At 37.3% G+C, this 14,790-nt stretch overlaps 1 protein-coding gene across 1 annotated transcript in view; it reads right to left on the reverse strand.

Moving 5' to 3' along the window:
* Window positions 1–14,790, reverse strand: part of LOC145769851 (twitchin-like) — a 167,025-nt gene that overhangs the window by 56,265 nt on the left and 95,970 nt on the right. The window contains exons 11-15 of the mRNA XM_082581397.1: window positions 13,859–14,007; window positions 12,636–12,786; window positions 12,300–12,452; window positions 10,738–10,881; window positions 2,020–2,180 (exon numbers count right to left, since the gene is read on the reverse strand). Coding sequence (XP_082437523.1) covers window positions 2,020–2,180; window positions 10,738–10,881; window positions 12,300–12,452; window positions 12,636–12,786; window positions 13,859–14,007 — 758 coding nt within the window. The remainder of the gene's footprint in view (window positions 1–2,019; window positions 2,181–10,737; window positions 10,882–12,299; window positions 12,453–12,635; window positions 12,787–13,858; window positions 14,008–14,790) is intronic.

The following is a 14,790-nucleotide window of genomic DNA, read 5'->3' on the forward strand; positions in this document are numbered from 1 at the left end:
GCAATTACTTTGAAATATAAAAACGCCCAAAATTGCCTTATATTTATGGGAAAAAAATTTTTTTTTGTTTAGTTTAGCATTACTTTGTGTTATAATACAAAGTTTCAATTTTAAAGTTATTTTCGGGAAAAGTAGAATTAAAACCGACTTTATGACGTCTTTTTATCTCAAACAATTTATTTCAATAAATTTGTTAAGTAAAAATTTAATTTCTGTACGCACAATACACATGGCTATCATCTTGTAAAATACTTTGGCTCTGTGATTTTCATAGCTCCCGTTAATAGTGAATAATTAGCACTGGGCGAAGATAGCCGGTGACGTGCTTTCCGAGTACGAAAACAGCTCGTATTAAGATAAGGTTAAGCTGAACTATCACAAGATGTATAAAGTGACAATCTGCGTTTCGTCAATCAGACACGACTGAACCGTGCATAGTTTCTCTTATCAGATTTTATTAAATTTTAGATAGTTTTTGTTGTGTAAAAAGTTATTTTGTGAAGTTTTAGGGTCATAACATATCTCTATCAAACGTTACGTCATGTTCATTAGCAGTTTCCGTTAATGGAACATTGATACGTTTGTGGAACATTGGAAATTTCCCGTAAAAGATTATCAACTTTTTATTCCAGTGACTTAGAACTATACGTCTGTCTAGTAAAAGTTACAAAATTGGTGGAAAAATATTCACTTGTTTGTGATTACGCACTGACGAGTGTGATAATCTTAAAAGTTTTGCGACGTTATTTTTTATAGAGAAGGATGTTGCACTTTGTGCATATGTACTTCTCGTGTTATTTCTGCACGTGCTGCACCTACCTTGGGTTTACGTTCCTAACCCTAGGAAGTAGTATGAGTAGGCCATAAAAGCGTATGTCTTGTGGTAGTTTAGTAAAAACACATTTTGCTGTTGCACGATGTACTTGAACGTTCAGCAAGCACTGATTTACTTGTCTTTTAAAACCAAGATGCATGTTTTCCGCTCTTCAAGCTTGCAGTGAATCCTCCAGGCATTTTGTGGATTTCTGTTGCTACTCGTACCATATCCAAAGAATACTCTCGCTCCTCTACTACTCATACCCTCGCAATTCTACCGTTGAAAAGATAACTTGGGCCCATTACCAATGAGATGGTGGTTCCCCAAATCACAACACTCATAAAAAAACCGCACCATATCCAAAGAATACGAGGTGGTTTTTTCAAACACTCTGGCTTCTTGGAACGTTTAGGACTCCTAAATCATGCCGGGCTCTGAACCAGGCATGATTTACTTGTGAACCCGGGCCCCGGGTTCACAAGTACCCCTTAAACCCCTCCGCCAACGCTACTGGCTACAGGGTTTCTCTTTTTTCACCATGTACTGTAAAGTAATCGCATCAACATTTTCAGCTTTGTTCAAACTTTGTTGCGCTGTGCTTGAAACAAACTGTTCAAATAAACTACATCTTTGCTAGATTAGAGTTAAAAAAACGAAATTTTTACAAGCTAAAATAATAATTTATCTACAATGAAACAATTTTACAACACACAAAATGTAGGTCGATTTTCCAACATAGAAACTCAGCTGCATTGTTTTGCGTGAAAACTGCTACACCTACTTTTTTATTCTAGAACTAGACTGACAAGACTTTTATACTTATAGCCAGACCTCAAAACTGAAACTTTCATGAAATTGGCGTTCGTAGAAATTTTTGTAAGCAAGATATCTTTTATTAAGTTGATCAGAAGGGAATAATGACTCCGTTACATCGTACAAAATGAAGTAAAATATTTATACAAAATTTAATGGTGTTTAAACAACAAAATAATTTGTTCCCTTTGTAGAGGCCAGAAAAATACGTTACCTCATACGTTAGCCATTAAAATTATTTAACCCGAAAAAGATAGCTTTCTTCTCTAAAATAGCCGGTCTGGTTAGCTAACTGAAGTCTTTATCTACATGATGATATGCTTGGTAGTACAGGTTTTCTGATTTAGGAACACAACAGATTGAACAACAAGTATAACGTTTCAACATACTCTGTGCCATTCATCTTCTTTTGAATCACAAGTTCTTCTCTCTACTACATAGTGAGTGATGTGTAAACCGCCATCGTCCACTGGGGGTGACCAACCAACAGTGATGGCTTTTGATGACACCTTGATGACTTTAATAGGACCGGACGGGGAAGATGGGACATCTTAAAAGAAAATATAGTATGAATGAAAATAAAAATATAGCCTATAAAAAAGAAAATACAGTAAATCAGCATGTTTTAACTTTGCTGTGTAAATTGAGTTCACTATTTATAACAGTTTTTACAGTACATGCAAATGGTCATGCATCAAATGCATAATTAAAAACAAAAACCGCTTCTCACGTCCCTGAATTATGTATCGGAGGCCTCATATTAATATTTACGAGATATTTTTAAGCAGTACTTAAATAGCACAAGCTATTGGTAGTAGGGTTTTTGAAATTTTTGATACAATTCGAACAGGAATGGAACTCAGACTAGTGCATAAGAGTCGAAGATAGGAATCAATCGATTTCTCTAGGCAAGAAACTTTACGATAATTGCCTCTACCCAGTGATCGATTTCGAGTAATTGGTAGTACTAAATTTAAGTCATAAGTAGTGTAGACAACAGGAAACAGACATTGCCGTCGGCTGCAGCGTGGGTCAGGTGTAAGTCGGAAGGCGTACACCGATGCATAGCACTCAAGTCCGCTTTCCGCAATGCAGGATAAAGATATGAAAAACAAACAAACAATCGACCAAAGAGCGACACATACTCATAAAAAATCAAAGAGTAGTTTCAAAAAGTTAATTCAAACAAGCTGTAAAATGATATTCTAAAAAATTGGGTAAAATGAATATATTCTGTTTCTGTATGAAAGTGCTAATATAGATTATTATAACACTCCAAAAGCAAGCAAAGCAATTAAACCAAGTGATGCTGTAGGCGTAATGTGCCCCTCAGAAAAATAAAAATGAGTAAATGACCCGTTAGCTCTGTGGTTACGCGCCGGGCTCAAAATCATGTGGCGCTGGTTTGACTCTAGGGGTGTGTGCTTGAGAAACGCGTTTCAGGACTCCCCATTCAGCGGCACTTAGTGAATGGAATAATTCTCCGACAACTACGCTTGAAAAATTGGAAAACTTTACTCTGCCAATCGTCGTAACCGGCCCTGCGTCAAGAGCCTTTACAAATATGCGAAACTACCAGGAATAACCTATAAAAGCTTTGTCAGTCCGAGGATAAAGATTTAAAACCAAACCAAGACGAAAATGCAACATTTTGAAGTAAAACCATCCTTCACTCATCCAGATTTAGTTACCAATTAAATTTAACTTATTCCTGTGATAGAGGTATGTGGTAAAATATGTCTTGTATGTTACAAGCCAAGGTCGTTTAACTGTTATCATTCGTAACTAGATTAGACCGCCGGCCACACCTTGATTTGACATATAAATTGTCATCAGTGGCTGCAGTAAAATTAATTAGACCTTGTTTTGCTCTTTGATGTACAAATGTAATAACTTAATGCTCAAGATCAGGTATCCCAAAAAAGGTATGGATGACTCTTTTAACCAAATGGAGAAGCTTCTTCTATCGAGTCTTGTAAGTTTGGTTGATACACCACAGATGGACACAATATTTTGCAACGGAGTTGCATATTGAAAGGTCCCACTTGCTGCAATTGGGGTAAGCTGAGTGTCACGATTTCTTCCTATCTCTTACCAGGAAAAAGACTTGGAAAGGTTCAATGACGTAGTTTAATGGGTCAACCGAAAAGCAGTCAATTAAATGTCGAATAATTCTACTAGCGAAATGATAATCTGACTTCTTGAAGAACTTTAACGAACGGCTTCTCAAATAACTCTAATTTCTGCATCAACTACCAATCCACAACTCATAGCACAACTCTCATAATCAACTTATAATAAACACCATAATAATCTCAGAATCATCATCAGAATAATCAGAATCTCAGAATAAACATTACACAAACTACACCACTATTTATAGTTGGCTGTTCAGTCCAATAACTTCGAGAAGGTTACATCATAAAGAACCATCGTTCGGTCACGTAGCATTTAAATGTAAACAACCGAAGTCTATAGAAGGTCACGTAGGGAAAATGATTCCAGAAAACACGTTACATAATACAGATTTCGTCATCAGAGGTTACTTCAGGTCATAACCGACAATAACACAACGCACCAGAATTCCATAATGAAAACAACACGCTTGTTGAAGATACAAAGCAAGCCATCGCGAGGCATTGCACCTTGATTGTGACATACGCCCCCCCTTAGAATATTGTTGCAAACAATATAACAACACAATCAATACAAAACACACCATAAAACAATTAATTACTCAATAATCAGTTCTCATAAGTCTATCGTTGCATGATCTACCAACGATAGCTTTTCTTAAAACAATAGTCACGTTTTCTGCGAAAGTCTCCAACGTCCTCAACATCTTCAGTGCATCGGCGAGCGAGATGACCCATCTTCCTACATCGGAAACATCTCCTCTCCGGACAGTCCTTGGCGAGATGACCTTCTTTATGACAATTATAGCAAGCCTTTTCATCAAAAGGGCAGCTCCTGGCTATATGTCCAATCTCCCCACATCGGTAGCAGTGGTTGTCACGGCAACGTCTATTTTCCGAATGTCCGCCGTCAGCAACGCACTCCCTGGCGAAGTGTCCGCGTCTACCGCATCTATAGCAAACTCCAAATGGTCGTCGCCTGCCTCTTCTCCTCGGTTCTTCGCGCTCGTAACATCCGTCATCGTGAGATCGTTGCTGATTATCTGCAGAACAATCTCGAGCAAAGTGACCATTCTTGCCACAAGAATAACAAGTAACTTCAGAATTTCTCTCAATAACATTTCCGATTATCAGATCAACTAAAGAGTTTTGTAAACATAACGCTTTCACAGTCCCACTACAATACGGAGTTTCGATAGATATCATCGCTAACGGTCCTTGGATTGAAGTGGTATCTATTTTTGTCACATGGCCAGTTTTTCCCGTTAATTGACTGTCTTTAACCAAATCTCTCCTCACTATTATACCAGTAGAACCAGAATCACGTAAAACTTTTACCTTTTTGTCTCCAACTTTCCCATCCACTACTGGCAGGTGATCTTCAGGTATTATTTTTCCGCAAACATCTTCATCCGGATTCTCCTCGTCAAGCGTGGGTTCAGGAATCATTAACGCACAACCGCATCGATAAACGTCCGTGTCTTTATCTTTTCCAGACTGATTAGGTAAGGAAAACGACTTGTCCTTGCATTCCTTCGCTTCGTGTCCTTGCCTATTGCAACGATTGCACCACTTCCTCGATTCCTGGTGATTTCTGTTAGTCTTCCTCCGGCAGTTAACAGATTTATGACCTAAGCCATTACAATTAAAACAACGTACTTCTCTTGGAACAGCACCTCCTTTAAAATTATTTGTTTGCTCCTCGTCATTATCGCATGACAACGTTTCATCAGTCGACAACTTCTCATCATGAGCAACTAAGTACTGTTCTGCCACACTGGCTATTTCTTCTAGATTCTTTGGACTTCTCTCCATTAAATAAACAGACAGATCTTTTGAACATGAATCTGTGAATTGTTCCTTAACTATAAGGTTTGCCAATCCGTCCAATGATTGTTCGGCCCCCGAAAGTTCAAACCATTTTAACAAAAGGTTTCTTAAACGTTCAATAAATTGACCTGGGCTTTCGTGTCGTTCAGGCTTTGCCTCACGGAATCTTTGACGGTATCCATGCTCAGTAAAATTGTATCGCTTTAACAGAGCTAACTTCAATCTGTCGTAGTTCATGGCTTCTTCTTGCGAAAGTCTTGAATATACATCAAGAGCTTGTCCCGATAATAACATGCTTAGCTGGGTAGCCCACGTCGACTTCTCCAATTTGGCTATTGTAGCATATCTTTCAAATCTTAACAAATAACTATCCAACTCATCTTTTTCTTCAACAAATGATGGCAAATCTGGACGTCTAACTTGCGCCACAATAACATCTCGAGCATTATCATTAGTAGAATTAGATCGCTCACCAATGTCCAGCTTTTGTCTTTCTAATTCAAGTTTTAACTTTTCCAATTCATATTGCGCTCTTCTTTCTTCAGCTTCTGTTTCGTACTGCCATTGAGCACGTTTTTCTTCAGCTTCGCTTGTTTCTCTTCAGCTTCTCGTTGAGCTTGTTTCTCTTCAGCTTCTCGTTGAGCTTGTTTTTCTTCAGCTTCAGCTTCGCGCTGCGCTTGTTTCTCTTCAGCTTCTCGTTGAGCTTGTTTTTCTTCAGCTTCAAGTTGTGCTCGCTTTTCCTCAGCTTCAAGTTCTGCTTTCCTTATTTCACGAGCAGCTCTTCTATCTTCTCTTTCGTCAGCTTCTCGCTGAGCTTTTTGGTCCATTATCTTGTGATACTCTTCCATCACAAACTGAGACTTCTCATTACCAGTCAGCCCCATTCGTTCAGCCATGCTCCCTAAGTCTTCAATCATCTCATGTTTGACAGTATCCGCCATCTTGACAGCTTGTTGTTAATTTATTATTCCTTCAATAAATCTTTCGGTATTCTTCGGTTTTTCGGTTAAATCTTTTTCGGTTGTTCCCGGACGAGCCCCCAGAATGTCACGATTTCTTTCTATCTCTTACCAGGAAAAAGACTTGGAAAGGTTCAATGACGTAGTTTAATGGGTCAACCGAAAAGCAGTCAATTAAATGTCGAATAATTCTACTAGCGAAATGATAATCTGACTTCTTGAAGAACTTTAACGAACGGCTTCTCAAATAACTCTAATTTCTGCATCAACTACCAATCCACAACTCATAGCACAACTCTCATAATCAACTTATAATAAACACCATAATAATCTCAGAATCATCATCAGAATAATCAGAATCTCAGAATAAACATTACACAAACTACACCACTATTTATAGTTGGCTGTTCAGTCCAATAACTTCGAGAAGGTTACATCATAAAGAACCATCGTTCGGTCACGTAGCATTTAAATGTAAACAACCGAAGTCTATAGAAGGTCACGTAGGGAAAATGATTCCAGAAAACACGTTACATAATACAGATTTCGTCATCAGAGGTTACTTCAGGTCATAACCGACAATAACACAACGCACCAGAATTCCATAATGAAAACAACACGCTTGTTGAAGATACAAAGCAAGCCATCGCGAGGCATTGCACCTTGATTGTGACACTGAGGGCACACAAGAAAACGGTCCACTGTTTGAGGATTATTCCACAGATACGTGTACCTGGGTTCGTGTTGTAGCCCCACTTTACAGATTTAGTACAGCAAACACCGGTTTGGAGTCGATTTAACGTTTTTTATTCTACCCACGGACGTTTGTTCATGGGGGGAGGGGCGCTAATGGTGGAATCTTTATTTCTCCCTATGATAGGTCATTTTCGAATTGTTGTGTCGATTGCTTAGTCCTTGTTTCTTTTTTTGTTGAGGTTAGTTGCTTTTTGTTGAGGTTAGTTACGTGTGTTAGGAAGTTTTTTCTTGATTTTAATCGAAATTTTTCTACGCCAATTTCAATACGCTTCCAAGCTTCCATAAAAGTTAAAGTAAAAAATCTTAATTTTGTTGCAATTTGTTCAAGTTTAACGTTTAATCGCCATAAAAATTGAATAAGGTTGTTCACTAGGCTTTTAATTAAAATATTAGGGTACGTTTTTTTGGTAGCCTACAAACTAAGCTAAACTATCACACTTACACATCTTTGATAGTTTAGCTAACTTTGCACTGGATGACTAGAAGAACGTATCTTTATTGCCATTTAAATCTTTAAAAGAAATCTGGAATATTCCCAACAAGCCTATTAAAAAAGTTTTCACAATTAAACATTGTAATTTATTTCAAACATTTACGTCGAGTCAACCACAAAATCAAATCAGAAATATTGCCGTTGATCTTCTTTTACGTGGTTGTTTTTACGTTCTGGTTAAAGAAGTCTTCCATATTTTTCCACGACTTTGTGGAGTAGAGAATTTCCAAGTCGTCTGCGTACGTGTATTTTGCGGAGACGGTGGTTGGCAGGTCGTGGGTATACAGTAGAATCTATACCTCTATACTATATCTATGCTATAGATGTTAAAAAGAAGTGGAGCCAAGACCAATCGCTGTGGGACACAACTTTTCAGACGTCCCGGTCTACTTCGCCGCAAATTGCCTGTGGTGAGGGTGAAGCTTCGATTCCTGACACATTCCATGATCATAATAATTTGACCATATGTCGGTCTGAAAGCAAGCGAAACAACTTGCAAACAAGGCCGCGCTGCCATATCGTTTCGTAAACAGCTGTACAATCTAGATTCTAGAAAAACATACTAGGTCTTTGTTTTGCCTCGAAGTAATCCTCGATGTCTTAGATCAGGAATATGACCTGATCCACAGACAGTGGATTTTTCACACCGGAACCCAGCTTGCTTCTTGGAAGGAGCGGTTCGATGATTTGGTTGACGCGGGCATAGAACAGCCTTTTGAGGATTTGGGAGGAAAACACAGGAGATATCGGACGATAACTCTTTAGGTTCTCTGGTGGCTTGTGAGACTGAGGGATCGCAACCACCAAAGCTCTTCTTCAGATTTGTGGGATTCTGAAGTGGTACAACCATGGAGAAGGGAACCTATCCAGCCAAGACTTGAGGACAGGACAAGCATGGTGCACAAGCTCTGGGCAGATCTTATCAAGCCCAGGAGACTTGTGTTCACAGTAGAGTGAAATCTCCAAAATTTGTTTCATCATGTCGTGAGTTCATTCTCCACAGGGCATGCACATCCTTTACGACAAGACAGGTTGACGTTTCCAGGCTTCCACCTAGTGGTTGAAGATTTAGATTAAGTGGACGGGAAGGCAAAAAAGCCAATCTTCGTTTCCACCTTCAGGCATGCCTTTAAGTGTCCTGCGAAAGACACAGCCGCATGCTCTTGAGCGGTGTCGAACCGGCGTCCTTTCGAGTGTCATTCTAGGGCTCTCACCACTCGGCTTTGCAGCCGACTGGTGAGTGACAGCTCACAGTGCTCAGTGAGGCCGTTTGATTATAATTATATTTCATCACTGCCCTGTTTACGAGCATCAAAATGGAAATGCTAACCTTACAGCGTCTTGATAGTAACATAGTACAATGGCTGCAGTGCCTGGATGAAACAACGTAACTGCTACCACTTCATACTCAAGAAGAAGAAGATAAACTGAAATATTTCGATTTATTGTTCGTATTGAACCAATGCGAGTGTTGCGCAACAGTTCTTTGAGAATGAGAAGTCGACAACATTCACATTTTGTGAGTACTATACAGTTTTATTTCAGTTCAGACATTCAAACACAGTATACTACATCGTTCTGGAATGATTCTATTTGTGTAATCACTTGAACAATTAATCAAAGAGTCTGATAAACAATAACAGTACGTTATATGGCAGCATGCAGAGCACTTTGAAAACCAAAGCGCTAACTGTGCTAATATATATAATCAATCAAGTTTATTTCTGTATAGCTTCACACACCAGTGCGGCACACTGCACAAAATTCATTATCAAACACACAACTTTTATCCAAACAATAAATACTATTAATAGAACAAAAAAGTGCCCAAAAATATGCCAAGCAAAGCAAATTATATCAAATGTAGTTTCTGGTCTCTAAAACTTTTTACAGGCTGTTTCACTCTTGTTTGGGATCATCAGAAGGTTCTTGTTCAAATAGATTCATCAGAAGGTTCCTATTCAAATAGATTGTATTTGAATAAGAACGTTCTGATGATAAGATCCCAAACAAGGGTGAAACAAACATCGTGTAAAAGGTTTATAGAGAATAGTAACTGCATGTATAGTGATAATAATGCTTGTTTTTATACAGCTCTGTATACATCGCAAATTGCGTTGCTCCACAGTTTCAATACAGTATAAGCGCAACTGAGTACATTATCACCAGAATCCATTCCATTGCTCACTGCCAAGCAAAACTTAGATTTAGTAGCATTTTTAAAAAGTCTTTGGTATGACCCGACAAGTTATCGAATCTATGCCTACCGATTCAGAGGCGGACGCACTAACCACTAAGCCACTGAGCCATTTGATATAAAATTTATCCATATGGAAACTACACCGTCGAGGTACCAAAAATAAACATGCAGTTATCTAAGTTAAGGTGCCCTACAATTTTAAATAAACTTAAGCGATGGAAGAGAAAGTAAGTTTGCCCTGTAACAAACTCCAAACACACGTTAGACAGAAACCACTGCGAAAACAAATAAAAGCAGCTGCTCCTGCGCTACATCAACCCACAAATACATGTTGACGATACATCTGGAGGCATCGAAAAAAACAAACAGTTATCTACCAGATACCCCAGATATTTCACAACTGACAGAATACGCAAAAAGAGTCACTCCAACGCATTTCACTCCCTGCAAACTAAGTTTTGAAGTTTCACCGAAACAAGAATACAGGTATCGGCTTTTTTCTAGTTCCAACATAGATACGTAATCAGACGATACGTAATCCTTAAAAATTAATGCTATTAAATTTTTAGCGTTTGGCAACAAAATTTTCAGAAGAAATTTATATGACGGAATGGAAGATTTTTATCATAAAATGGAATAGAAGAAAATCTCAGAATCGAAGATGAAAGAAACGTCTTTCATTTTATTCCATCCCATATCCTGTTATCAACGATGCTGTCCTATTTCAGAATTACCTGTGACGTTGATCTTCAGGTTTGCGGACGCTTCCCCTTCGCTATTTTTAACGATGACGCCATACTTTCCTGAGTCCGTCCTTGTTGCTCTGGCTACACTCAAGCACACGAATCCTTTATCGGCCTTACTTGTGAAACGATCATCTTGACAATAACAAAAAAATTAAGCGACTTAACTAGACGTTTGTTGAAACTATGTTGTTGTGCTATTCAAAACTACCCCAGAAATTCGTCTTGCCTGCCACGTATCACAAAAGATTTCAACAGTTAACGATAAATTACTAAAAGTAATGAATAACTTAACCCTATCTGTAGCGACACGGGGTTTTATGAGGACGCCCCACTCTAGTAGTGAAATATTTTTCAGAAGGAAATATGCTGGAAATGTAAAATTTCTTGACTTTTTGTTTTTATTCTTTGCGAATTTTCTGAACCTAAACAGGTTATTTTTCTACCTTCCTGCCCATCACAATAAGCAGTTCGTTTCAGGTGGCTGGACATTTTCGTGCAATGCTAGATATATATGTTAATGTTAGTGCAATATAAATGTTAGTGAAATTACTTTGAAATGTAAAAACGCCCAAAAATACCTTATATTTATGAGAAAAAGTAATTTCTTGTTTATTTTAGCATTACTTTATGTTATAATTCAAAAATTTCAATTTTGAAGCTATTTTCAGGAAAAGTAGAATAAAAATCGACTTTATGACGTTTTTTCATATCAAACACTTTATTTCAAAAATTTTTTTGGGTAAAATGTTAATTACTATACGCACAATACACATGGCTATTATCTTATAATATATTTTGGCTCTGTGATTTTCATAGCTCCCGTTATTAGCGATTAATTAGCACTGGGCGAAGATAGCCTGTGACGTGCTTTCCGCGTACGAAAATAGCTCGTGTTAAGATAGGGTTAAAACCGACCACCAACAATCTCGATAACGCACCAACACCTATCAAAGCAAAATATATGTTTTGTTTTGTACTGTAGTTTTCCTGGCATGATTTTTTTTGTTCATAGATATTTGCAATTGACAAAGCCAATGGAATTTAACAGCATCACTGGAGGCAGGCTTTTTATGTTACCGTTGTGGTCTCGCCTGCAATTCAGGAAAAACCTAGAACATCACACAACTCAGGCGAAAGAGAAATTGAAAACAGAAAACTAATCGGGAAAAATGATGATTTGCGAAAATGAGATAATTGAAAGTAGTTAGCGCCAAAAAACTCTTTTAGCGCCAAAAAACTCTCTTTCGCAAACCATCATTTTTTCCAGATTAGTTTTTTGTTTTCAATTTTCTCTTTGGCCTTAGTTGTGTGATATTCTAGGCGTTACCTGCAAATCACGCATCGGACTTTTAATCCACAAGAAATCTAGCTATGACGTGACTCATAGCAATCTTTGTTTCGAAGTACAGCATTGCCATACATTTTATTTTTTCGGTCATGTAGTTTTTTATGACATAAAATGGAATCAATTGCATCGACGTGTTTGTAACCAATAATCTATCGTTAAACTTACATAATGATCTATTTAAATTTAGATTTTATAAGGCTACCATTTGCAGGTATGAGCTTTCCATTGCAAGTCCATGATGCAGAAGGCTTGGGCATTCCCGAAACAGGTACTTTTAGGAAGATATCATCCCCGCATTTAAATGTAATCGGCTCAGCAAACGATTCTTTGACAGATTCGGAAATAACAGGAGGTTCTGAATAACCAAGGTATTATCAGATCATGGTTAAAGGATAACAAACGAATTTAAAAAGGTTGCTTTGTTTTCACGATAAAATATTTCAAATGCGATTATTTTAATTAAATTACTGAGCGTTATTTCGAGTGAAACTTCTTATAGTACTGCAACTTATCATTGAGCAGCTGCTGGATATCTTACCTGGCGAATCCATGGCTGTAATCGGCTTTAAAGACTCGCTCCATCGACCTTTTCCTGTAGAATTTTTGCCACAAACTCTAAACTCATAGCTGCACCCAGGAGTAAGATTTTCCAAAGTTGCACATAAGTTCTTAATGTGAGAAGTGGATACCTTCGGGAATTGCAATATTGTTCAGCTATCAGCCACTTTGGTTTTTCCAACATTTATAAACAACATCATAAAATTGTTGTTTACAAATGTGGTAGCGTTGTAGCAAATCACGCTCCAAAAATAGGATAGATTTATCATTTTTATAATGCCTCATGTGGCCCACTTGAAATTTGTGATAGATTAAGTAAAATAATATCAAAAATTGAATACTTATTTTCACTGTACTGTAGTTTGTAGCTTTTCCACTGGAACGAAAATCGAACTTCTATAAGGTAACTGTCACAATCAATATGCGTAGCCCCATGGCAAACCACATTATGTATATGGTCTTGAACAAGTGTGCTATTTCAATTGTATCATTCTTGCGAGGTGATATTGTCCTAAAATGACGTTTAATTACGCGATGTTTTATTGCAAAACTTGCTTCTAGAAAGTTTTACATTTGTGCGATTCTGAAAACGTCTTTGACTTGTTGACCAAAAAAATGAGTTCTTGTGATGCAATATTACCATAGTTTCTGAAAGCTTCTGATCAAAGCAAACCTGTTATAAACAGTTGCGTAATTTGAGTGTGATTTTGAGAGTTGTGCGTTGTGAGTATTAGAAGTTGAGAAGTCGTAATGAAAAGTATGTTGAAGACGATTGTAGAGGTCCAGTCGATATTGAATAGATGGTAAAAGTGGAAGTTATTGCCGATTGTAAAGTTGCTGTTACAAGCTGTAATAGCGTTATCTATTTTGAAGTCGACGAATTTGATTTTCTGCTCAAAATTTGATTTCTTTATGTGCTGGAAGTGCGGAACCATTTGTTCAGTCCTTTAAGGATTCTAAAAGCAATCTACAATTTCACAAGTAAATATATTCGACGATTTAATTGACTGTTAAACGTTTGATATAATTTTAATTTATAATTTATGTTCACCTACAATTTTTATGTTCATCTACAATTTATATGAATTGTCAAAAAATCCTAGACTATTTAGCCTACCTCGTTAAGTTCTCTAAGGGCAAAAAATAGACAGAGAATATAAAACATTTAGAGCAATTTAACTAATACAAATGATTGTAGCTTACAGAACTCCAATCTCCTTCATCCTGTCGCATTTCTAAGCTGTATCCTGTAACAGGACTCCCGCCGTCATTTTGTGGTTCTTGCCAGACTATTGCAATGCTTGTGGAAGAAATCTTGGTTGGCATGGGTGCGCCTGGCTGCCCTGGTGGTCCTGTACCGTCATGATAATTAATTTAATAACCAAATGATATAATCAAGAAAATGAAGTATCTTCTAACAGGTGCCAAACCCACAACAATGCTTGATATGAACGACTCGGTTACATGTCTGGTAATGCAAAGAAATTTATTCTCACACGAGTCAGTTCAATCATATATAGCTAAACATCGATTTCGATCAGCTAGAAGCTAGATCATCTTCAGTTAAGCTTATTCAAATAGAAATCAAAACTGAGTTTACACATCAGATTATTATTAGGGTTTCTCAAAATTATATAATGTTTCTTAGCAGTCGAGTGTAGCAATAATCGACAGAAATAAGTTTCGCCCATGAGACTGGGCTCATCTTGTTCCTTTTTTGTAGGTGAACAATTTTTCTATTACAAAACAATTTGAAACTCGTATATTTGTATGACATTGTTCTGAGTAACGAGAGAACTTATATCGATGCAACTATGTTTGAAATACTGGGCTCTTTGTTTCAATCAAATTAACCTATTCCCAATCTGTTTCGGATTCTTGAGAAGAGTGAAAATAACTAAATGAAAAAAGTTTTGAAAAGTTTTGAAGTCAGCCTGTAGTCATAACACAGTCTTATCAAGCTTTTATCGTCCATAAAGAAAACAAGCTTCATCAGCAAGTAAAATGCAAGTAGTTTTACGTTTGAAGAATTTCTTACATCTTTTTTTGACAATTAGAAGCCTAGGCCTATGCAGCAAAAGGTACAGTAAAAAACCAAAACAATACTTATTATTTATCCGATTCAGCCCAAAAAT

The sequence above is a fragment of the Aplidium turbinatum genome, chromosome 5 (genome assembly GCF_918807975.1).
Source record: "Aplidium turbinatum chromosome 5, kaAplTurb1.1, whole genome shotgun sequence".
Lineage (NCBI taxonomy): Eukaryota > Metazoa > Chordata > Ascidiacea > Aplousobranchia > Polyclinidae > Aplidium > Aplidium turbinatum.